We start from the raw sequence: 26,718 nt of genomic DNA, 5'->3' as shown, positions 1-26,718 counted from the left end.
TCATTTTCTGAATTGGTAATTGTTATAAGCTACAAACAACTATCCTAGCAATTATTGGGCCACTCCACTCAACATATTCACCATCCTGATCCCTTTCCTCTTGCATATCTGGTTTCTTTTCTTCAATTTCACATCTACATATACTTTTAACTCCTACCACTTTCAATGTTTGTAACAAAATTTATTAAAAGCTTTCTGGGCTAGCCATATAGTTTTGTTGTTTCCTCAAAAAAATAAGCAGAGTTGGTCAGGGATGAATTTTTGTGTCTTATTTTGTTTCTGCAACATGCTAATTTTCAAGTTTTCTCTATGAATTTCAACTTATCAATAGTGTAAGACTGGAGACAGAAGAGACTGCAGATATTGGAATCTGGAGCAAAAACAGACTGCTCGAGGAATTCAACGGGTCGAGCAGCATCTGAGGAGGCAAAGGAATGCTTTGCATTTGAGGTCGTGACCCTGCACAGGACTGAGAGTGCAGAGGGAAGATAGCCAGTATAAAGAGGTGAGACAGGGGCTGGCAGGTGATAGGTTAGAACCAGGTGAGGAGGGGAATGATGGATAGATGGAGCCAGATGGGGAAGAGTTTAAAGACAGAGGTAGAAATAGATAAGGAAAAAATAATGGATGGATGCAGTCAAGTGGGGAGAGGGGGAAGGTAGAGATGGATGCTGGAAGGTGATAAGTGGAGGGATGATGGACAGATGGAACCAGATGGCAGAAGGGTTAGGAAGGGTAGGGCGGGGAGAGAAGAAACAGAGGTGGATAGGCAGGTGGAAATGGGAAAGGTGAACAAAGGAAGAAAGAGCCTAGGTGGACTGGTAGAAGTGGGAGAAGACCACAGGGGGGTGTGGGATACCAGAAGTTGGAAAATTCAATGTCCATACCATTCGTTGTGGGCTACCCAAAAGGAATATGAGGTGTTGTTCTGATATAAGACTAATAGATTTCTAGTTGCCAGGATTAGATTTTATTTTATTGATTATGGCAACAATATTACAGTATCTGATAGCTAACAAACCAGCATTATAGCTTCCTCACAATTGTCAACAGATCATGAATCTCATCTACTTCATTTGACACCCTGTGATGAATTGTGCATATAATCAAAAATAGTTGTTTTGTCTTTTAACCTATCTGCCATATCCATCTTGTTAATACTGAGGTCCTTAAACACAATTATGTTATTCCTATACATTGTTGGAATATTACATTGTAAATTTCCTCCGGGTTTTGGCAGAACTGAAAAAGCTCTGAGGTAATTTATCCCAATGTATTCGCAAGGAAATAATTTATATTTATCCAATTATGGATGATGCTGGCAGAGCTGGCATTTATTGTCAACCCACAATAGCCTTTCAGAAGGTGTTGGTGAACTGCTTCTGCAATCCATGTGGAGAAAATACTCAGTATATTGCTCGAAGGAAGGGATTTCCAGCATTTTACCCACTGATGATGAAGGAATTGCTCATTTTTCCAGATCCATAATGGTAAGTGACTGGGGGTATAATAATCTTCTCAAGCATCTTTTGCCTGTTGGTGGTGGAGTTTCAATTGAAAGCTTAGAAAATTTCTGCTGTGCTGCTTGCAGATTATGCACCATAGCCACATTGTGGTGGTAAAGAGAGTGTGCATTTAAGATGGTGGATGAGGTGCCAATGAAATGGTTTGCAGAATCAACATAGTTTCCTGAATAATGAGTGATGTTGGAGCTGTAGTCATTCCTATAAGTGGCGACCACTCTACACACTCCTTATTTGTCTCTTAGCTGATTCAATGGCTTTTGAAGTCACTCATTGAAGAATACCCAGCCTCTAACCTGGTCCCTTTGCAACACGATTTATGTAGGTGGTCCAGTTAAATTTAGGCTAAAGATCACCCTAGGGTGTTGATGGCTGAGTAATTCAAGAATGGTATTTTTTAATATGAATGCTACTTGACACATCAGTCCAAGACTTAATGTTGCTTAGGACAATGTCGTTTATGGAATGGCTGTTAAGTTCCCTGGCTCAGGTGCATTCTAGGATTCTAACAGAAGATGGTGATCCTTTTGAGATGGTGAATGCATTAGTTTTAATCTTCCAAAATGTCTTAGATTTTGGAAAAGTACCAGGGCATTGGAAAACTGCCATTGTAAGACCTCTTTCAAAACGGGAGGAAGCAAAACACAGGTAATGAAAGGCTGAACAACTTAACAACAATTGTTGGAAAATATTAGAATTAACTTATAATGGAAGTAATAGCAACACATTTTGAGAATCATAATCTAATGAAGCAGAGTCAGCATAGTTTCATGAAGGGGAGATTGTTGCTGACAAGTTCTTTAAAGGTTTTCTGAGAAAGTCTCAAGCAGAGAGGATAGAGGGGAACCAATGGATGTATTGATTTTTGATCTTCCAGAAGGTGTTCAACTAGATGCCTCACAAAAGGTTAAGTTACAAGAGCCCATGGTGTTGGAACAAATATATTAGCAATAGATAGAGTATTGACTAACAGACAGGAAGCAGCGAGTAGGGGTAAAAGGGCCACTTTCAGGTTGGCAACTGGTGACCAGTGGGGTACCAGTTGCCAGCCACAACTGATTACAATATACATTAATGACTTGGAAGAAGGAAGCAAATGTGCGGTGCAAAAATAGGCGAGAAGGGAAGTTGTGGGGATGTTACAAACAGTTTACAGAGAGATGTTGAAAGGTTAACTGAGTGGGCAAAAAAGTTGGAAAATGGAGTATAGTGTGGAAAATGTGAATTGTTCATTTTGAAAAGAACAAAATAACAGAGTATAATGTAAAACTGTGGAAACCTGCAGCACGAATGGATTTAGGAGTTCTTGTGCATAAAACACTGAAAACTAGCACTCAAGTGCAGTAGGTAATAGGGAAAGGTAAAGGAAAGTTGGCCCACAAGTTGGAGTATAAAAATGGGGAAGACTTACTGCAACTGCACAAGACACTAGTGAGATCACCTCTAGAGTACTGCAAACAATTTTTGTCTGTTATTTAAGAAAAGATCTATTTCATTTGAGGCAGTTTAAAGGAGGTTCACTTGGATGATCCTGGGTATGGAGAGTTTGTACTAAGAAAAACAGTTAAGCAGATTGGGATTCTACTCACTGGAGTTCAGAAGAATGAGAGGTGAACTTATTGAAAGAGTCCAAAACCAGAAATTAGGGGGCACACATTTAAAACTAAAATGGGGAATAAGTTCTTCTCTCAGAGGATCATGAGTCTTTGGAAATCCTTGCCAGAGAAAACTGTGGGACAAAGCCCTTGGGTATATTTGAGACTTGGACAGATAGATTTCTCATCAGTAAGGGAATCAAGGATTTTGGCAAAAGAGCAGGAAAGTGAACTTGAGGAATGTCAGATCTTATTGAATAGTAGAACATGCTTGTGAGGCTGAATGGTCTCCTCCTGTTCCCACTGCTTATGGTCGTAGCTGCAAGAGCTTGGCCTTGTTCCTTTCCTTTTTTTCAGGAACAGCAAGCTTTGATGACTTTTTTTTATACCAATGCTTTCTTCCCATTATCTTTCCTCTGAAACTATTTCTCTTACATATTTCACCATTCTTTCAGAATTTCCCCTCTCTGACCCTGAAAGGTGTCATTTTGGTGTTGTGGCAGCAGCAAAAAGACTGATTGGTCACATTCAAAAAGAATTCTGGGAAATATAGGCACAAACTTGAGAGGGTACCGAATATTCAAGTACTTTGGGAGGAAAGTGAGGTCTATAACATGGTCATAGTTTGAAAAGATGAAATGATCAACAGTTGATTTTCTGAAGTGAGTGATCATAATGGCAGATTTGAGGGAGAGGAGAACAGTACCCGGCAGAGAAAACACTTAACAGTATCATTTAACTTGGGGGCGGGGGCGTGCGGGCTAGGAAGGGAAACTTGGTGGTCAAGTTAGTGGGAATTCTGCTAGGTTGCAAAGCGAAATAACACAGATGAAGTAAAGCAGAAAATGCTAGAAATAATTGGTTTCTCCCCCCCACCCCCAGAGATACTACCTAACCTGCTGAGTACTTCCAGTATTTTATTGAGCCAAGATGAGTTTGAAAGGGCAAGAGGGAAGATAGGAGAGAAAGGTGAGAGTTCACAGGTACAGCCACAGGGGGGCTGGTGAGAGGAAAGGGAAAGGGCAGACATACCTTTATGGATAGTCATTGGAGGTGATGGTGATAGGTGGCTCTGCTCTAAAGTAAGGAAGCTGGAGGTTATTGTTGCATTCTTGGATAATTCTAAAATACTGTATGAATGGGCTTGGTAAACTGGAACAGGGCTCAGCAGTTATTTGGTCCAACTGGATCTGGCACTGAAGGACTAACACGGCTTTGTGCCATAACCATTCCGGTCAGTGTCCCTTGGTCTTAAGGAAGCAGAGATAAGGCTTGTACCAAGAGTAGCCAAGCCAGCTGAAATGATTTTAATGGGGACAAGGACATCATAGGTGGAAGTGTGGGTGTGGCTGCCCAGACCAGTAGCTGCAGAAATACCATGTTCAAAGGAGGGCTAAAGACAAGATAATTAAAATCTTGAATGGCGTTATGTTCTGTGTGTAGTTCCGGATATATTATTTTGTGCAAGTTCCTTCATATTTCCCATATTTTGCAAATAATAGCTTAATTCCTCCAGATGGCAGTGACAGATTTCTTTTGTCTGTTATAGTGAAAGTGACCAAGGTTTGTTCGGTAGCCCAATTGTTTAAAATCACAGTTCAAATATACAAAATATACAGAAAAACAGTGATTTCAAGTTTTATTTTGCAATGCTGTGAATCACAATCTCTTGAAGCCCAGAAATACTGACAATCTCTAAATGCCATATGGACTTCTGCAGGAGAGATTAACATATGGAACAGAGACAACTCCAAACGGAAAGGATGGAAAGAGTCGTCAGCAGAATCTCCATGTGCCCTCCCCACCCCCAACGAAATACAGCGTTCAAAACTGTAACAATAATAACCATTCCTGTCAGAATAGAAAACTGAATAATCTTGCAGTATTTTTTACAATTTGTATGCATTTGTAATCCTATCAACTTCAAATTTTCCTGAATCTCACAAATTTTTAAAATGTCGTTAACAGTACAAGAGATTCCAGCCACTGAAAGGAGGTAACTAATTATATTGTATGTGAAATACGCATAACAATAATCAAGGAGTTCACAAATCCTTTCTTTTAAACTTACACAAACAATAAACCGTAAATTATAATTCATTTAAAATGAAGTTAGTACATTGAAGTACGATATTGTTCCTAGTTTCCACGAACCTCTCCAGTTTTATGAGTCATAGAAATATAAACAATGCTGACTACAATCATTAAAAACCGCTAAACAAGTTATGAAAACAGCCTCATTCTTGGAGTGTGAAGTAATTCGCATTTTGAAAGATACCTTCAAAAGCACCCCTTAGCACAATCAGGATGAATGACCTTACGTGTTAACTGTACTATCGCACTCTCAGCAGCAGTAGCTGACTCTGCGGCCGCCTGTTCCCGCCGCTTTGGCCTCGTGATCTGGGCGGAGGTCCTTCACGCACTGGGTTACGGTGGGGTCTGGGTTTCGGCGTTGCAAGGCTTCATTATTCGCAGAAATGCCGCAGAAAAAGCCAGTGAGAAACCCGTATTATTTCTTCATGCTGGAGAAGATCCCCGAGCTGAGGCAGAAGGGGATCCAAGTGAAGGGACTCAAAGACGCTGCTCCGCTCTGCAGCTCGGAGTGGGAGGTGAGAGGGTTCGGCCCAGGGTATCGGGCATGGAGTGAGGGCCCATTAGGGATGGGAGCCAGGTGGTAAGACTACGTGGCTGTAGATGGGGGCGTTTAGTCCTTTTATCTGGAGGTGGGCCATTGACTGGAGGCCTGTGACCAGTGGTGTGCTGTAGGGATCAGTGTTAGGTCCTCTGTTGATTGTCATATAATTGATTTGGATGAGAATATTGGTAGTATGATTAGTAAATTTGCAGGTGATATCAACGTTAATGGTATACTGGACACTGAAGAAGTTTGTCTAAGGTTACAACAGGATAATGATCAATTAGGAAAGTGGGCAAACGAATGGCAAATGGAATTTACCTTGGACAAGTATGAAGTGATGCATTTTGTTAAGTTAAATCAGGGCAGGTCATACACAGTGAATGGCAGGGCCCTGGGGGAGTTGTAGAACAGAGAGAACCAGGGGTACAAGTACATAATTCCCTGAAAGCAGCAATGCAGGTAGACAAGTTGATGAAGGTGTATGGCATGCTTGACTTCATTGGCTGAGGCATTGAGAATAAGCGTTGGGACGTCAAGTTCCAGTTGTTTTTAAAAATTAAATTGGTTAGGTCACACTGGGAGTATTGTATGCAGTTCTGATTGCCACCTGACAGGAAAGATGGGAGTAAGCTAGAGAGGCAGCAGAAAAGATAATATTGCCTGGATTGGAGGGGTTAGGGGTTATAAGGAGAACATCCCCTGGAGCAAAGGAGGCTGAGAGGTGACATGACATGACACGTATATAAAATTGGACATAGATCAGCTTCAACTGCAAGTTGGGCTGGCTAGGCTGTGTCAACTCCAGCCCAGGTGCTACAGTTTCAAAATCTCCATCAAAGATTAATGATCTATTTCTTACCTCAGTTTGTATTTCATTGGATTTCATGTTTTTTCTAGCTGTTACAGAATCACATTCTCAATTTTGTTCTAGACAGAAAAATATTACTTGGTGTGATATGAAGCTTGATTGCAACGTTAAGTGCATTGTTTTATCCAATGTTCCATCATGGATGAACATCTGAAGAACATGAGTAATTTCTGAAATTTCTTTTTTAAAAAAAAAGCATTTAAGTCTAGTAGTACAAACTTTATTTTGAATGCACGTTTCTCTCTGTAAAATTTAAACACTCTTGTATTTTTGAGTGAATCTACTCTTTATTATCATGGAATCATCCAAAACTCTCCGTAGATTCCCACACCCACCAAGTCTTGTTCATTCGTCACACGTGCTTGCTGACCCATATTTCTCCAAATTAATAAATGTCTACATTACTAAAACAAATCCTGCTGTTAATAATGTCCATCAATGGCTGGTTATCTTCTCGAGTAGGATTGTGGCTGTAAATATTAAATAATGACTGATTGGTGGAAGTGTAATGTCATCCCTAAGACATTTAATTGTAAATAGTATATCCAATTACTGTTCATTGGTTGAAAGTTTTTTTTCTAGTTTTCTGATGTCGTGAAGGGTTTTGTATAAAGGCAAGTCTTTCATTTAATAAGAGTGAGTTGACAAATTTAATTTTCTCTACTCCACCAAGAATGAGAAATAGATGTAGGAGAAGAGCATGCATCCCCTTGAGCCTGGTCTGGCAGTCACCAAGATTATGACAATCCGATGCCTCTTGTCTTAATTACTGCCTGATCCCCATATCCTCTGATTTCCTTAGTGGCCAAAAGTCATTTAATTTCAGCATTGAATATTCTAAATGAGTAAGCATTCAGTCCTGAGCTGGAGAATTCCAAAGATTTACGTCCCATGGGTTGAAGAAATTTTTGGTCCTAAATGTTATCCAGCTAGAGGAGATGGCCTTGCAGCATCTTCTGCCCCCCTCAGAATCCTTTTTAATGTATTTTCTGCTTCCAACTGAAGGCAGCAAGTACCTTACATATGCTAATTATAATATTTTAGATCCCAGTAATCAGGGTTGTTCCACCCCTATGACTTAAAAATGGAAAACAGAATTCTAAATTCACAGTCACAAAAGCTCAAGTTTGTGGTTTATTTTAAAGCGTGTAAGTTCAATTGGATACCTTTGCAATATTTTTGGTTACAATCTCTGTACAATGCTCATTATACTTAATCTTTATTGAAGTCACTGACTGAATTGGAGAAGGAGAAGTTTATACGGATGGCACATCAATGGAAAGCTGAGAAAAATAACAAGATAGTGAGCAAATCTGAAAGAAAAGAACAGGTCAGTGTATTTTCATTTTCTATTGGAAAGTGTGCTTGCCCTGTCTCAGTGTAATGACTCTGACCCTGACTAGTATAGTGCTAAACCAAATGGAACAGAAAGTACTAGGTTCAGTTTCTCATTGATGCTGATTGGACTGGTCTGATCCTAATTGTGACATTGTAGTTGGTTTGGAATTGTGGAGGGGCAAATTAACTTGGCCTTCCAGTTCGTTGTTGCAGTATCACTTAAAATGTATGCTTTTTCTGGATATTAAGTAAAGACAGGATTAATGCTTGTTTGTAACATTTGTGTTGTTTATTATCCAGAAGATGTAGCTGATTATATTGTAGTTGCACAATCTGCTCACTTGTGAAAAATGGTCAATTGGGTAAAGAATCTGCAAGCCCTACTGATCTGACTTCCTCACTATTATACTTCCAGCCCTTCTGTCTGCTTTGTTTTTTAGCTCCACTTTTCATCAGACTCTCTCTCTCTCTGCCCCGCATTCCCCAACACCCCACCCCCTCCCTACTCCTGCCATCCACTGCCTGCAGGGATTAGTTTCATCATTGCCTACCCATTATCCCAGCTTGACCTGAAAAATTCAAATTAGCCTTGATTACCTCTTTGTAATAAAAGAGATTGATTAGCTTTTACCAAAAATCTTGCTATATTTTAATTTTCTACCCAAAGTCTTTGAGCATGTCAGAAGCTAATTAGAACTGTCAAGTATCCATAGCTATATGTTTTCACTCTTGTAACCTTTAATATAAGTTTTTTGTTTTTAATTGTTTCATTTTATTGGTTGGTTGTTTTTTTTGCAGGAATCTCAATTCTCCTTTTAGACATTCCTTAAAACCTATTTGACTAAGTTTTTGGCCATTTTTCTTAACTGTGTGGCTTTGTGCCAGTTTTGTTTGATATTGCCATGATTCACCTTGTTTTACTACTTTAGTGGATGTGAATATAACTTTAGAAAGAATCCTTACTTTTTTATTTTGTACCATTGAAATTTGTATTGAAAGTGAGACAGTTTGCTCGAGGGGTTTTAATCACTGGTGCTAAAATTTAACTACAGCTGACTTTAAAGTTCTGATATGAAGTTTAATATCTTCACAGGTGGACTACTTTACAGTGTATACATTTCTAATTTGAGGAAAAATTGATTATTCTGTCTTCTGAAAAGCAGGAGAAAGAAGACAGTGGGAGTAGTCTTTAGGCCCCAAAATGAGGGTCTCCTCGGTAGAGCAAAACTTAAATGAGAAATATCTAAGTCATATTTGAAGGGAGCTGCAATTGTTATGGGAGATTTTAATCTACATATTGATTAGACAAACCAAACTGGCAAGGGTATCGTAGAAGAAGAATTTGTGCAGTGCACAAGGGACTGCTTTTTTGAGCAGTATGTTACAGAAACTACCAAGGAACAGGCTGTTTTAGATTTCCTTATGAGTTATGAGGAGGGATTAATAAGAGATCTTGTGGTTAAAGATCCCCTGGGAGGTAGTGACCGCAATATGATAGAATTCCAGATGCAGTTTGAGGGTGAACACTACAGGCCCAAAACCATTGTCTTCGACTTGAATAAGGGCAATTATAATGGTATAGAGGTGGAGTTGACTGAGGTGGACTGGGAAAATTAGCTAAGAGACAGGTCAGTAGATGAACAGTCACAGATATTCAAACAATTGGTCCATAATGCTCATAAGGAATTTATCCCAATTAGAGTTGTACAGCATGGAAACAGGCCTTTTGGCCCAACTTATCCATGCAACCAGGTTGCCTACCTGAGCTTGTCCCATTTGCCTGCGTTTGGCCCATATTCCTCTAAACTTTTTTGATCTGTATGCCTGTCTAAGTGTCTTTTAAATGTTGTAACTATATCTGCCTCTACCACTTCCTCTGGCAGCTCATTCCTTATACCCACCACCCTCTGTGGAAAAAGTTGCCCCTCGGGTCCCCCTTAAGATCTTTCCCCTCTCACGTTAAATCTATGCCCTCTAGTTTTAGACTCCCCTACACTTGGGGGGTGGGGGCAGGGAGGGAAAGGACTGGTGACCATTCACCTTAATCTATGCTCTCTTTGAGAAAGAGAGAAATTCCATGAGAAAGGGGTTAACAAAGGAGGTTAAAGATGAGTATGCTAAATGACCAAGAAGTTTTTGGGATTCAGCAGTGAAAGACAAAAAAAAGCCAAAGAAGGGAGAAAATTGACTTTTTTTTTCTTTGGAGAAAACTTGTGTGTAATATCAAAACAGAGGAGTTTTTATGAATATATAAATAGGAAGAAGAGGCTAAGGGAAATGTGGGACAGCTAGAGAACAAGGCTATTGAATTAATAATGGGAAACAAGAGATGGCAGATATGTTAAATCAATTTTCTGCATCATTCTTCCCCATGGAGGACATTGCAGATAGCTCTAAGATAACAAATGGACTAATTTCAAATGACCTGGAGGAACCTATAAAAATCCATTTGCAAGTACTACAGAAGCTCATGGGGCTGAAGACAGACAAATTGCCAGGATCTAATGGCCTATACCCAAGGGTTTTAAAGGAAGTGGTTGTAGAGATAGTGGGCCTATTTGAAATTTTTCAGAACTTGCTAAATTTCTGGAGGGTATCAGAAGTGTGACTCTCTTGTTCAATAAAAGAGGAAGACAGAAGGTGAGGAACTATGGACCTGCTAGTTTAACATCTATGGGTAAAGGAGAGCTGAATGTAATCAAACCTAGTCAGTGTGTTTTTTGAAAAGTAAATCGTTTTTGACAAATCTGCTCATTCTTTGAGGATATGACAGGGAGAGCTGATAGAGGGGAACCTGTGGATGTAGTGTATTCAGATTTCTAAAAGGCAGTTGATAAGTTGCCACGTAGGATGCGGGTCATAAGAGCCCAATGTATTGGAGGAAATGTGTTAGCATGGATTGAAAACTGAGTTGGAATATATGGGTCCTTTTCAGGATGGAGGGTGTAACCAGTGGAGTACTCCAGGGATCAGTGCTTTGCCCTCAATTGTTTGCTATTTATGTTCATAACCTGGAGGAGGGATGAAATGTAAGGTTTCCAAGTTTGCTGATGATATGAAAATAGGTGGGAAGGCATGTTGTGATAAGGACATTGTGATTCTGCAGCAGGTATAGATATAGGCTGTCTCTGGGTAACAAACAGATGTTAATAAGTTGATGTTGTCGGAAAATGCACAAAAATCGCTCTGTGATGACCATACGCCCACAGTATTGTAGGGGTATCCATAAATCAGGCATTGATAACCCAGGAGGGCATGTAGATTGAGTGATTAGGATTAAAACCTGGTAAATGGAATTTATCGTGAGTAAATGTGAGATTAAGAGGATCAAACAGCCAATTATTATCTAAATGGAGAGAGACTACAAGTGAGTGAAGTTCAAGGAGATCTAAGTGTTCTGGTGCATGAATTAGCAGGCAGGTCCAACAAGTAGTTAAGAACATAAATGGCATGTTGCCCTTTATTCTGAAGTGATTGGAGTTTAAAAATAGGGAGTTTTTTTTTCACAGTTGTACAGCGTGTTAGTGAGGCCGCACTTGGAATACAGGCAGCATTATGTCTGTTCAGGTAAGGGAGATTTGCCCTTGCAGAGTTTTCAAATCACTGCCCAAAAATTTGATATACAGAATAATAAAATTTGCGCTCAGTAATTTATGGGGGGGGGGTGCGGCAGAGGGCAGGGAATGAATAAATTAACATATTTTTTTTTGCCTCTTTCTTGATGCATGTATAGATGACACAGCTTCAAGAAAATTCACTAGGTTAAGTCCTGGGATGAAAGAATTGTTCTATCAGGACAGGCTAGATAGTTTTGATTTGTACTCCTTGGCATTTAAAAGAATAAAGGGTGATCTTATATGTTTGAATAAGATCCTGAGGAAGATTGACAGAGTAGATGTTGAGATGTTTTCACTGATGGCAATGTCACGAACAAGGGGATGTAGCTACATGATAAGAGAATGATCATTTAACATTGAGATGTGTTGAAATTTCTTGAGGATAGTGAATCTCTGGAATTCTCTGCCCCAGAGGGTAGTGGAGGCTAGATCATTAAATGTATTTATCTACCTCCACCAAAGATCAAGGAGTTAAGGGGTAGGGGGAACTGGTACAGAAGAGGAGTTGAGGCCAGAATGGATCAGCCACGATGATATAGAATGATGAAGCAAGCTTGAGTGACCTGATAGCCTACCTCCAGTTTCTATTTTTCTTGAGTTCTCTAAATATAATTATGTAAGGGGCTGGTGACCACCTTTTAATGGATTATATGTGTACAGGATTATAATTTCTCTGTATTTTCCCCATTTATGAAAATGTAGAAGATAATTTCACTGCTAGGATTGATGGTCATGACTAGCATTGTCTCCCTGAAATAGTGATGTGAACCCTGAAGACCTTGCCACCTGTGTTTTCATTCTGTCTTGGCCTTAGGTGCACAAATTGCACATTTTCCATTGGAATACAAGTGATCAAGAAGTATTTTTACAGTAGGGGAGAAAGAAGGTTTAGTCAGCTACTACTGCAATGAGTGATGATAGGCTAAATTTCATGTAATGCCAGCAATAGATACAGGTCTTAAAACTCCCATTTCGTGAAGGAATGAATGTTTTCTGTACCTGTCTGCTTTACCTTCAGTGGCAAGGTGTGTTCAACTTTTGTTGATTGCCCTTCTTAAACCCTAACATTTGACTTCTTTGCCTTGAAATGATCCTTGAAACCTTGCTCCCTGTCCAAGTATAATGCCCTTTACATTATTTCTCCTCCTCGTGCTTTGAGCATTAATTTTTTGCCTTTGTTCAGAATCTGAATGTCTTTTTTGATTGAGGAAATTTCTAAATGCATTTTGTTAGGGATTAATTAAGCTGTGAATATAGTCATTCTTTGGCAATTATCACCTAACTTGTTATATCTCTTGCAGTTGCTAAAATCCTGTGCTCCCTTTAACAACAAGGGAAATGAGCAATCCTCCCACGGACTGGTTTAGCGATAAAGGTATTTGACTTTACTAATCTAAAGCTTCTGCAGTAACATTAAAGATATTAACTTTAGTTACATTGACTAACTATATTTCTTTTTTGATAATATATTAATTATAATGCTGGCTTTTGACCCTGAAGTAGAAGTTATGGCGCAACATTTCCATTGGTAATCATGCCAAGCACTCATTGAATAGTTAAAGACAGTGAAAGTGAAGCAGATGCAAGGGTCTTGAGTTTAATTTCTAGTGGATGCTGATCTCAACAGGAGCAGTACTTGGGACACTGCAGTTATTCTTGGAGGGGCAAGGGAGGAGATTTGGAAACTTTTAGGAAGTAGTTTCAGTAGAGGAAATGGGGCAAATGCAGTTCTATTTTTCAAGGAGGGCAGCTGAATCAATCTGACAACTGCAGGGACAATAGCTTAACTTCAGTTATTATAACTAACAGTTAGAAATAAAATAGTGTATTAAAATAACTGAAACTGATCACTGCTTAGCAGGCTTTTGAGGTGGACCTTGTTGGGATTTGTTGGTTGGTCAGAAGAAAAAGAATCAGTTTAGTAGTCCCTAAGGGCCTTAGATTAAGTTGTTGCATGTTTAAACTCTTTTGTTACAAGTTATGTCAGGTTAATATTTAGGTTAAGACTTGGATGTGATAAGTGGCTAACACAAAAAAAAGCAGACTAATCTGAAGAAGAACAGGAATGGGGAAATTGGCTATTGTGTTTCATCTATGATTAAACTGCATTGAGGTAATAATAAATGGTAAATAGGATGCCAACCTTTACTAGCAAATTAAGAGTTTAATCATTTAAAAAAACAGTGGAAGCTGCAGAACGTCCTCATCGGACTGTGTTGCTTGCAGCAAAGTGGCTTGAAGAAAACTATTTTAAGGATGAAGAATAATAAAGAACATGTTAAGAGCATGAGCTCTGAATTGAAAGATGGCATGGTTGAATTTGGTGGTGCTCAAATTTATGCATTATTAAAGATTGATAACTTTGCAGTTTTAGATTTTAAATATTGTCTCAATTATAATTGGTTGTGCTCTCAAAAATGTATGGCAACAGATTCTTCAAAGTGAATAATAGTTAAGATTTCTTTATTAGTCACATGTACATCGAAACACACAGTGAAATACATCTTTTGCATAGTGTTCTGGGGGCAGCCCGCAAGTGTCGCCATGCTTCCGGCACCAACGTAGCATGCCCACAACTTCCTAAACTGATACGTCCTTGGAATTTGGGAGGAAACCAGAGCACCCGGAGGAAACCCACCGCAGACCTGGGGAGAACGTACAAACTCCTTACAGACAGCGGCTGGAATTGAACCCGGGTCGCTGGCGCTGTAAAGAGTTACGCTAACTGCTATACGACCGTGCCTGTTAAGGTGCTGACCAGAAATATTTCATGTTAGCTCATGGCATATTGGCATTGAACTGACCTCATTCATTTGCATATTTAATTCACAGCTACTAAATGTCCTTTGTAGGTACTACTGGTTATTGGATGGTCCAAATATGCTCTCTATTTTTCCCTGGTTTGGATTTATGAATGTTGGGGTATTGTAAAATAATGCAGTTGAACTGAAAAATAGCTATTTTCATGTGTAAGGATTTCATACGGGTAATAATAAAATTACATTTTTTTTTCTCTCTTCCAAAGAGGTTTGTGATGAAGTTTTCCATTTTATCAGCTTCCTCAGCTTGGCAGAGCTTCCTTCAAACTGTGAACAACGTTTCCTGCTTGCGAGATGGCTTGTGTTAAATATTCAATGAAGAAAGGCGTAATAGATGAATTTCATTGCTTCATAGATCCAGGTGAACATCAGTGCATTTTATTTCTCGCACTAATAGATTGAGAGCCTTGTTCTCTGGAACAGTTTGGAATAGGGAAACAGTATTTATTATTGATTTCTTGATAATAGCGATGGTCAGAGAAGAACAAAATACTGGGGGTTGCTGTATATCTAAAATAAGAGCAGAAAGTGTTAGAAATACTCAAGTTCAAGCAGCAACAGCAGAGAGAATTAGAATTAACATTTCATTGAAACAGACTCAAAATCTTTTAATGAAAAGACAGCAACCTGAAATTTAAACTCTTATTTTTCTATCTACTCAGTATGTCCAGCATTTTCTACAGTTGTACTATTATTAGATAAGGGTAAGTGTTGGGTTTTTGGAACCATAGTGGACTGCTGATATACCTTAGGCCAGATTGTGCTGACAGCCATTTGACAGGTTTATAGGTAACTGCTGAATAGCTGCAAAGCACATGTTAGTGTATTCTGGAGTTCTGCACTTGAACATTTCAATACTGAATATGGAATGCACCAGAGGTCAGATGCAGGTGTATCATGCCTGTTGTTTTACTCTTGGATTTGAGTGCTATGCCTAGAGATGGTTCCGTGAAGTACTGAACTGAAGGCTGGATTCATTTTGTATCTGGCCCCTTGGGTTTAGATCAGCCATTCAATTGAATGGGGATCCTAGTATGCCAACCTGTGTGAGAAGTGAAATATAGTTTTGTTTTTACTTGAAAATTTTCAAAATTTAAAAACATTTAAGAGATGTGTGTGATTTAATATTTTTTAATTTGTTAATCTTTAAACTATTTTTTGAACTGTTTCTAAATTAATGGTAAGGTCAGTTAACAGCATGATCCTTAGACAGGTCTCCATTTCCATCACCTGTGGTCTAGTTGCTGTTCGTGGACAACTTCACCCCTTGATAAGGGTGTGGGCAGAGAGGCCAGCAGAACACTGGAAAGTTGTGTGCCTGCAGGCTTTCTACCAGAGGCAATTGCAAGGTGCAGGCAGGGTCTGTGCAACTTGGCTTAATGTTTTCAAACCCACTCCTCTGTCAAGTACAGGGGTGTCCCTAGGTTACAGAAGAACTGGCTTACGAAAAATCCAACTTTTAAAAAGTTTTCCCAGACTCTGCTCTTAGGTATAGTACTTAAATCTCTTACCAGGAAACAATACAGAATTCATCCATAGAAAAACCCAATGCCTTCTCCAAGCTCTCCTTTAGGTAAGATCAAATGTTACAAACCTTAAGCCACCTCTCGTTAGCATACTTTTATTAAACTGTTGATAGTCTTCTCACTGATTAGCAGATCAGTTCCCCCCCCCCCATCACTCCTCCTGAGCTGCATTCAGACAGATATCTGTCACAGTTCACTTGCTGGTAACAACTCCTGTCATCTGCATTGACCTTCCCCAGACTACTCTTTGCAAATTAGACCCCAAGGGCTGTCAAGGCAAAAGATTTCACATTACAATTTTGGAGGAACCTGTTCACTTCTGACTTCGGGACAATTCGGTTTATGGACCGTTCTCAGGAATGGAACCCTTGTGTAACCCAGGGACCCCCTGTATTGAACATGAGTCTTGTGTGGTGGTAGGGAGAAAAGAGCCATTGCTTGAGTTCTGTTGTTGCATAAGTTTTTACTTCACAGGCATGAAGAATTATCCCTTGTCTTCAAATATGTGGTGGGGTGAAAAGAATGAGACACAAAGCTAACTAATGCATCTAGAGGGGAAATGCCTGTAGATAATGCAAACTAGCAGAAAGAGAAGCAGTTTTGAGCTGGGAGAGATTTTAGGAATGGGTTTGCATCATGAATGTTCTTGGAATTTGCATATTTTGTTGGATCATTAGAAAATCATTTACTGAATGTGGCAATTAAGTGGGCAGAACCAATATCAACTTTTTCAAACTATTCTGATAAATATTTTGTTTTAAAATGGAATCTCGATTTTGTGCAACATATGTAATAAGCAAGCTCATTTTGGACATCATGATGTACTTTGACTGCAGTTCAATTTAGAAAACCTACTTAACAACTGTAACCTATGTCAATTGGTTAACCTTAACCTATGGCAATTGTTACAGAAGTTACTTGATTCTAACTAGGCTCTTAGTAAAGTTGGTGAGATATGGGAAGCTTATTTGTTTAAAAAAAATGTTTTTATTAAGTATGGTGTTTAGAGAACACCTTCCCTGAGTGCTTTGAAAGAAAATCCCAATGTAACTGAATGTATTGCAAAGGAAAATGCGCTTGCAATGCAATAATGTGACTGTTTGCCATTTGTCAGCATGTTGTCTTCGCTTGAGTATAAAAATTTCTCTGAGCTCACAGGCGTGATGTGGTACTGCTGCATTTGATTTAACTGGCGCATTGCTTTACACTGGGAGAAAGATTTTGCATTCATTTTAAATTATATCTGCTTGTTTGCAGTCAATAGGTTCGGCAAGTTGTATAAATAATATCTTTTGTACTTTTGAATCCTTCAGCGATTTGGGGCGGGGGAGGAAGCTAATTTTATTTTTATGTACTTGTATTTTAAAATGAGAATTAGAACCAGCCCCCTCATTGTATTTTAATCATGATTTTCGTTTTGACTCTTGTATTTCACGTCTAGATTTAAAAATCATAGTTAAATAAAAGAGCCTATAAATAGCAAAAGAAAATTTTAACTTAAAGCACTCATCTCAATATCTCTGGTTTTGACACTACCAACTTTTTTGAAATTATTTGCAAAAATGCTGTAAGTGTGTACTAACGTTAATTTTTATTTCTTTCCCTTCCCTCTCCATGACCAAGGCACGATCCCTTGTGGTTTTCGATACCGTTGCCAGGTTTCAAGTATGTAATTGAGAAACCTTTTATTTGAAATAAATGCCATTTATGTAAACATCTGTGAAAGTTGCAACGCGGTAGAGATTTCCAGATTTTTGATAGATAAAGCAAACATGCTGGAGGGTTTGTGAATGTGCAATGCTATCAGCAGATTTTACTTTTGCTCTATTCCTATTATAGTAGCGTGTTTCCATTTAATGGTAGGATTTACTTTATTATGTGGAAATTTGTAATTTGATTCTAAATTTAAGATAATTTAAAATCTTTTTTTTCTGGACAAGCAGAACAGCACAGAAAAGAAATGAAATGCATTTAGTGGAGGAACATGTTAATCCCATATTGTTGAGCACATAACTTCATTGAGGCTGGAGAAATGTTGATATATTCTCCAATAATGAAATGTATTGATAGCTGAAGCTCACCTCGGATGATACCAAATTGGCTGCTTTGCATTATGACATATTTTCTTTGGCAGTGACTATAAGAATAGTGGAGTACATCCGTATTTTCAAATCCTATATCTGTTACCTTGATAAATAAGGAGTCCTGCAAAATAGTCTAGTAAGGCTCCTGTGAATTACCTTTTGTTTACTACATCTGTAGTTTGGCTATCTTAAGGAGAAAATGGGCCAGGCAAGTGTGAAAGGGGGAGAGGAACAAAAGGCTGATGACATTTGTCATGATGATAAGGGTGTCCTGGAGAGTGTTGGGGAGGATGGGGATAGGGGTGAGGGGGAGATGGGAAGAGGTATCCTGGCAGCATGGGCCATTGGACAAGTTATCAAATTTTCAGATTTAGATAAAGTGAATTAAGTGTTCAAAACCCTTAATTTTTTTTCTCAGATAACCAATATGCAACTCTGATGTCTCTTCATATGATATAAGACAATTCTTCCAAATAATGTGTCATGTAAGATAACAGGGCAGAGAATTACTGATTTACCAATACTTAAATTCTTTCCAATATGACTGTTCTTTATTCTCCACCACTATTTTTTCACATCACAACTGGCAATTTTGTCTGTAAATCCTTTGTGTGTAACTTTAGCCTTTCCATATGCAGTCCTGTTTTTGTCAGGAGACTGTGGTTTGTGGCTAAGCTTGTTAACTGAGCACCTAAGGAACATGGTGATATTGATTCTGTTGTCCTTCCAGAAGTGCTTCTGTTTCAGGCACCCAGAGTCCACAGGGGATTGCATTCCCAGAAAATGGGCTGTATTGCAATTTTCTGCTGTGTCTTTTGCTCACTGTATAAGAGTATTCTCAGTAAATTCCAGTTAAGCTCTGGGGGGGGGGGGGGGGAAAAAAGTTAGGATCTTCTGGGCTAAATATGGATGTGGTTGTTGCTGATGTTGAAAGCATTAGTTACGTTCAATACCAACTCTGGTTGATTACCACAAGTACAAAGGTGTTCTCCATCTCACTAAGTGCATGTCATGAGTTCCTCTGATCTGAGCTTTCTCTCATTTTATAAAATCTGTTTTACTCCCTCTATAATTACGGACAAACGTTTTTCTTTTGAAAAGAAAACAACTCGCTTAGAAATTTTAATTATTTTAACTCGACAACTGCGGGAAATGTAATTGAGTAACAGTGGGATTTTAGGAATGGCCCAAATGCTACTGACTGTCTCAACTACCTCTTCCAAATTGCCAAAGGTCTTTTTATTCCTAAGCTTTCCTTTCTTCTCTTTATCATGCCTTTCTCCCAGCATTTTCCATCACAACTTCATTCTTGTCTGTGATGTCATTTCTCTGGAATTGGTGGAATTCGAGCTTTTTGTGGGCTTGCCATTTCCATTTATTCCATTTTTAACATAGCAAAGTGCCTCAAGATGGTTTGCAGGAGCATCAATATGGAGGGGGGGGGGGGGAAATCAGTTTCTTCTCCTTTTTCACCTAATTGAATTGTTATGTTAGAGGTATCTGTTAGTGAATTGAGGCTGGAATTTTCTCTCATTTACTGTGCCTACCCAGGAGCAAGATTTCTCCCTTTTTAAAAAAAAACACAGATCTCCAACAATATGGTTATTGAGAGGAAATGAGATACTATATTTGGAGTATTAGTTTTCCAGGCTGGAAATTATTTGGAAGGAATTATAATTTATTATGATTTTAATTTTTTTCTCCTGAATGCAGTATTTTTTTATTAAAGCTAATTGCGGAAGTTGCAGTCTGATCTACCTTTCTAATAATGCTGAGGGTAGTTAACCTCCATTATTATAGCAAAACAGGGCAACAACTTTAAAAGTGGGGCAAGTTATTGTTGTTTTGTTAGGTGCTCATTAAATGCTCTTAAATACTCTCAAGTTCCTAAATGTTGTAAATGGCATTGTGGAGTGCAGAAGTAAAGAAGTAATAGTTGCACTTAGAATATTGTCTGGTTTTGGGCTTAACTTTTTGGTTCGCTAGTGTAAGCTGCGAGGAGGATACAGATATCAAAGGTATATCATCTAAGTGGGCAAGGATATGACAATGTAATATAATTTGGAAAAAAATCAAGTCATTGTTTGGTAGGGAAAAAAGCAGAATATTTTTTAGATGAGGCATTGAAAAATTGAGGTTTCAGCAGTATCTGGGTATCCTTTGGTTTTTAAAGGAGTTGGTAAATTTCACCATTTGTGCTGATGCTTTATTCAGATGTGTACAGGTATTGAAGTGAGCCTACTTTGCCATCTGATGGGAAGCATGCTTAGTAATGTTGGGTTCTTATGAAAGCTATTACTGAAGCAAAATCTTAATTTTCTTGATAATTGCACATATCTTTTGGTTTCTCATCTCACATTTTTGTGTACTTACTCTTCTGTTTGCTTTCACCAGCTTTGCATCGCTAAACAGTGCATCCCACAGATAAATGTGTCCCAGTAGTCTCTATGCACATCTTGGAAATTGCATGCTTGGAAATTCTGCTTCATTGACATTTATTGCATGGAGCTTTGGAAATACGAGGTTCGCCCCCCCCCCCCCCCCCCATGTATGCCTTTGGAGGCTTTTCACTTCTTATCAATTAAAACTGAAAACTTCAAGTCCCAGATATAAATGTCATGATTTGAAGACCAGGAAAATTCAGTTTCACTTGATTTGCTTTTATTTTTAAGTCTTCATCTTGTTCTGTGAAACAATTAATCTGCAATGTAGAAATAAAGCAACACAAATTAATACCAGACATTTTTGAGAATAACATTTTGAATACTTTAATAAGAACAAAAAATGCTGGAAACCCTCAGCAGGTTAGGTGGCATCTGTGGAAAGAGAGAAAAAGTAAATATTTTGGATCCAGGGTCCTTTTTTTAAGATTTTACGAAAGTTCTCAGATTTGAAATGTTGACTTTGCTTCTCTTTCTACAAATGCTGCCTGACCTGCATGTTCCCTGTTCTTGTTTCAGACTTCCAACATGTGTAGTGCATTTTCTGATTTTAAATACTGTCTTTTTTTTGTTGTTTTATTCTCTTTTCTGATCTATTTCTTTAATTACATTTTCAGTGATACTGAGTTAATATGCCTTGTACAGAACAGATAGAATCTATTCCAACTATTCTCTATCTTTTTCAGAACTTGCAAATGCTTAGCTGCTTTTCTGCCTCCTCCTTGTCCACTTTAGAGATGGGACCACCATTAAAATGATTGGCCTTTGATCCTTGAAGACAATTTGCATTCAGTTTTTCTAGTTAAATGCAGGAGTATATTTGAAAATGGTTCATATTATTAGGTATTATGCAAGTATTTAGTTCATTATGTCATGGAATGTGAAACAGTTACAATTCATGGATGGAATCTTTGTCACTATTAATATTATTAATAATCTAATCTTATTTACATAAAATAAAGTTGATGCAACTTAAAAGTGCATTTTCTTTGCTAGGTGACAGCACTCATAAAATTCCACTTTCAAACTTTGAACTCGCCAGTTCCAATTATAGTGAGCTCCTTCAACAGTTCTTTGCTTTTCTGAAACCAGTAAGAAGCAATGGTTTCCTTCCACTTTACTGTAAGGTAATGTTGATATAATCTTGCATGGAGAAATTGCTTGGAGAAATTCCATTGATATCTTTAGGAAACATTTCTTCATATGTGAGGGGGAGAGAGTTTTATAATCCAGCTTTGTCAGGGAAGAATTTGATTGGGAAACATAAATCTGATTGCTGAAGTGTTTAAGTAATCCTTGCTTATTCAAAGATAATGTATTAATTGCAATCCTGAGTATTTGTGTATTGTTATATGGAAAGTCTGTTTTTAAAGTGGGCAGCATCCTCAAAGACACCAGTTGTTAAACATGGAAAAATCTTCTTACGAAGAGTCTTCAAATAAATCTGTCAGATTAGTGCGCTGTTTAATATTTTGCTTGCTGCAGATGTAATGCACTAGTCTGTTGTTGATGCAAAACACAGGCTAATTTATCATCTTTGGCCATGCTACATCTGCCTGGAATATTCACATTTGAAGCACTTCCAGGTAAGATTATTTGAAATGAGCAGTTTTCCTTTGACAACTAGGTTGAAGAGAAATTGGAGTTTTCTTCAAAAAAAAATTCAGCTGTGCCCGGTCTGGCTAAAAGTGCTCATTGTTCGAAGCATTTCTTAATTTTGTGGAAAATGGGTGAAATTTAACCCTTTATCTCCTTGTACCATTATTGCCAAACACTGTATACACATAGAGGGTTCTTTAAGTTTCACAGCATAGATGTGAAAATTTTGAGCACTCATTCCCATTTAAGTGCTTTCTAGTTTTTCATTGCTGTGACATAAATGATGTAGCATCTCTATCTTGAGACTTAGTTTCCTTAATCCCAAGAGGCTTGTATCAACAAACACCAGTCAGCAGCACTACGCTCATCACTGAGGTGGTATCCAGAAAACAAAGGCAAAGTCTGTCATGCACAATTATTTACTGCATATCTCAGTTAGGGCATTTAACGTGTTTGCAAACAATTTAGGAGTTGTGTTTATGGGGTGTGCATGTTGCGTAAATACAAATTTTTGAGGAATTTATTTAACTAAGGAAACGTAGCTAGTAAAGATTTTGTATAAGCAATTTGTTGTCAGAATAACTGATTAAATTTGTGCTTGTTTGCTTTTCATCTGATTTCTATAATCATTACACCTAATTTTACTTTTGGATCAATCAAGAACTATAATATCATATTTCAGTGGATTTGCTAGTTGTCACTCTGTCTTAATTTTTAATTGGAAGTAACATTGCTGATCAATTTATTCTATTTTGTCTCTGTACTTCCTATTGTTCTAGCTATTTCAGAGAGAAACTTTTCATCTCTGAATATGCCTGTACATAAATGTTCAAAGTACAGCTCTTCAAAATTGAAAGTGATTTATTTTCTATTCTAGTTGGCCGAGTGCTTCAGAGTAAATTGGTGCCTGAACTGGTTAGCCTGCAAATCAGGTACATTATTTACATTTGAGGATTTTCTTGATTTGCAAAGTTCACTGCTACTAGATTTATAATTGTAACTTAATTTTAACTGTTTCAGAATGTTGTTGAAAAGCTATTACTATATAATTGTAGATGTAAGCTTACATCATTTTAGTTCCTCAATTAAATATTAGGGCAATATTTAAATTAGAGTATAAACTGTCTCATTATACAAATTGGTTGAGTGTTGTTGGGATAATTATCATTTGAATTTCAGATATTTTGCATGCAGGTTCTTGCAGTATACACTTTTTTTTAGAAAGGTGATGTAAGTATCACATTTGTATCATTGCAAATAATTAATTTTGTGGCTTGCATTCTGATGACTAGCATTATCTTCAATGTGTGCAAGATACAAGGAGGCTCTGAATTGCTTATGCATTGTTACTGCTAATATTACAAAAATATGACCAATTTCATCAGTGTTCATGTAATGACAGCAGTGTATATATAAAAAATATTGTGCATCCATTTTGAGAGATCTATGTAGTGTATCTTCCTGTAACTTCCACTGATGTCATTACCTCTGAGACAACATTAGGTATAGAATTGGAATTTGTGGCATTTTGAAATTGTATATCAGAGTGTTAACATTGCCTTCTAACAATGTTTCCTGTTCTTTTAATGAACTAAAAGAGGAACACTTCTTGCTTTTAAAAAAGGACTCAGTTTTAGTGGAAAGACAGATCAGCAGCATTTGATTTTTATGTTTACCTGACTATTAACTTTACCATACTGTGGTAAAGGACAGGCAAAAGAGGTATATTATTCATTTAGCACTCTCATTGCAGGGGAGAACATAGAACAGTACAGCACTGGACAGGCCATTCAGCCCACCATGTTATTGCCGATCTTGATGCTGATTTATACGAAATGTCGTCGTCGTCCTCCTGTTTATCGTTCATATCCCTTCAAACCTTTCATATTCATGTTTGTCTATCTAAAAGCCTCTGAAGCTCCACCAAACTGCCTGACTTCCACTACTACGCTGGTAACCATTCCAGGCATCCTACCACTCTCTGGATTTGTATATTTAAAAAAAAAACTTGCCCCTCACGTCACCTTTAAACACTTCTCTTCCTTCTCTTTCTCCCCGCAGCTCTCTCCCCCCCCCCCCCCCCCCCCCCCCCCCCCCCCCCCCCCCCCCACCACACCAACCTTAAAAGCATACCCTCTGGTGTTTGACGTTTCCACCCTGCGGAAAAGATTCTGACTGTCTACCCTATCTATGCCTCTCGTAATTTTAAAAACATCTATCAGGTCTCCCCTCAGCCTCTGACGCTCTAGGGAGAACAACCCAAGTTTGTCCAACCTTTCCTTAGAGCTCATACCCGCTAATCCAGGCAGCATCCTGGTAAACCTCCTCTACTGCACCTTTTCCACAATCTGCACATCCTTCCCATAATGGTGCGACTAGAACTGCACGCAGTACTCCAAATGTGGTCTGAGTTAGTTTTATATAGCTGCAGCATGTCTTCCTTGCTCTTATACTCAACACCCCTACCAATGAAGGCAAGCATGTTGTAAGCTGCCTTTATCACCTTATTCACTTGCGTACCCACTTTCAGTGAACTATGGACCTGGAACCCTGAGATCCCCCTGTACTTCAGTGATATTAAGAGGCCTACCATTAACTGTATACTTTTTCCTTTCATTTGACCTCCCAAAGTGCAACACCTCACACTTGCCCAGATTAAACTCCATATGCCACTTTTCTGCCCAGATCTGTAACTGATCTATATCCCGATGTATTCTTAGTCCTTTACACTGCCCACAACTTCACCAATTATGGTGTCACCCACAAACTTTCTGATCCACCCATGTACATTTTCATCCAAATCATTGATGTATATCACAAACAAGAGTTCCAACACCGATCCTTCCACTGGTCATGGACCTCCAACCAGAATAACAGCCTTCCACCCCTACTCTCTCTGTTTTCTATGGGCAAGCCAGTTCCGAATCCAAACTTTGATTTTACTGTGGATCCTGTGCATCTTTATTTTCTGAATCAACCTACTATGAAGGACCTCATCAACTGCCTTACTAAAGTCCATGTAGATAACGTCCACTGCATTAACCTCATCGAGCTCCTTTGTCACTTCCTCAAAAAAAACTCTATCAAGTTTGTAAGACGTGACCTGCCCCACACAAAGCCATGCTGACTGTCCCTAAACTGGCCACGACTTTCCAAATGCGCATAAAACCGATCCCTCAGTATACTCTCCAATAGCTTCCCTACCACTGACATGAGGCTTGCTGCCCTATAATTACCTGGGTTATCCCTATTTCCCTTCTTGAACAGAGGCACAACATTTGCTACTCTTCAGTCCTCCGGGACCTCGCCTTTTGCTAGGGAGGACACAAAGATCTTTGTCAAAGCCCCAGCAATCTCCTCGCTTGCTGCTTTCAATATTCTGGGATATATGCCATCAGACCCTGGGGACTTGCCCACCTTAATGCTTTTCAGAAGACCAGCACTCCCTCCTCCTTAATCTCAAAATGTGGTACATAAACATGCTCAACTGGGTTCTCGCTATCCTCCAATTTCTTCTCAGTAAATACCGACGCAAAGTACTCATTTAGTACCTCAGCCACCTGCTCTGACTCTAAGCACAAATTCCCTCCTTTATCCTTGAGTAGACCTATCTACCTTCTTAGTTATCCTCTTTTTCTTACATTTAATACAAGTAAAAAATGCCTTGGGATTATCCTTGACCCTGCTTACTAAGGATGTTTCATGGCCTCTTTTGGCCTTCCTAATCACCTGCTTGAGCACTTCCCTGCTATCTTTATATTCCACAAGGGCCCAGTTTGACCTTAGCTTCCTAAACCTTACGTATGTTTCCTTTTTCTTCCTGACGAAGTTTAGGGCCTCTCAAGTCATCCAAAGTTCCCATACCTTTACATCCTTGCCTTTGCTTCTTACCAGAACATGTTGATCCTGAACCCTGATCAGCTGGTCTTTAAACAATGCCCACATGGCAGATGTGGACTTGTCAGTTTTGTTACATGGCCTGGCTCATTTCCCAAAACTAGGTCCAGTATGTTCCCTCCTCTAGTTGGACTCTCCACATACTGTTTCAAGAACCCCTCTTGGATACACTGAAGAAATCCTACCCCATCTAAGCTTGTATTAAGGAAGTTTCAATCAATACTGGGGAAGTTAAAGCCCCCCCCCGCCCCCCCAGTATGACAACCCTGTTGTTTCGGCACCTTTCCATAATCTGTTGACATATCTATTCCTCCACCTCTCAGTGGTTATTAGGAGGCCTGCAGTATAATTCCTTCAGCATAATTGCACCTATCCTATTTCTGAGCTCCACCCTAATTGCCTCTGTGGATAAGTCCTCCAGTATGTCCTCTCTGAATACTGCTATGATGTTCTCCCTTATCAGGAGTGCAACCCCTCTATCTCTTTTACGTCCCCCTCTATCATGTCTAAAACAACGAAACCCAGGAACATTGAACAGCCAGTCCTGTCCCTCACGCATCCAGGTCTCTAGATATGTGAGGGACAGGACTGATGGCAACAACAATGTAATTCCATGTACTGATCCAGGCTCTAAGTTCATCCTCCTTACCCATAATACTCCTTGCACTGAAATAAACATATTTTAGCCCATCAGACCCAGCATGTTTACTAGCCTGTCCCCTGCTGTCCTTCCTTTCAGTCTTACTTGTCATACCATCTTCCGTGCCCTCAGC

The 26,718-nt window shown here is 38.8% G+C and overlaps 1 protein-coding gene across 1 annotated transcript in view; it reads left to right on the top strand.

Moving 5' to 3' along the window:
• The first annotated feature begins 5,427 nt into the window (after positions 1–5,427).
• Positions 5,428–26,718, top strand: part of LOC127569466 (protein maelstrom homolog) — a 35,841-nt gene continuing 14,550 nt past the window's right edge. Inside the window, exons 1-7 of the mRNA XM_052014149.1 lie at positions 5,428–5,727; positions 7,853–7,954; positions 12,881–12,954; positions 14,605–14,759; positions 17,548–17,589; positions 21,446–21,576; positions 22,926–22,980. Of these exons, the coding sequence (XP_051870109.1) occupies positions 14,693–14,759; positions 17,548–17,589; positions 21,446–21,576; positions 22,926–22,980 (295 nt within the window). The 5' untranslated portion in view covers positions 5,428–5,727; positions 7,853–7,954; positions 12,881–12,954; positions 14,605–14,692. The remainder of the gene's footprint in view (positions 5,728–7,852; positions 7,955–12,880; positions 12,955–14,604; positions 14,760–17,547; positions 17,590–21,445; positions 21,577–22,925; positions 22,981–26,718) is intronic.

The sequence above is a fragment of the Pristis pectinata genome, chromosome 4 (assembly GCF_009764475.1).
Source record: "Pristis pectinata isolate sPriPec2 chromosome 4, sPriPec2.1.pri, whole genome shotgun sequence".
Lineage (NCBI taxonomy): Eukaryota > Metazoa > Chordata > Chondrichthyes > Rhinopristiformes > Pristidae > Pristis > Pristis pectinata.
The sequence above is the reverse complement of the archived record's forward strand: the minus strand, read 5'-3'. Positions and strand labels throughout refer to the sequence as shown.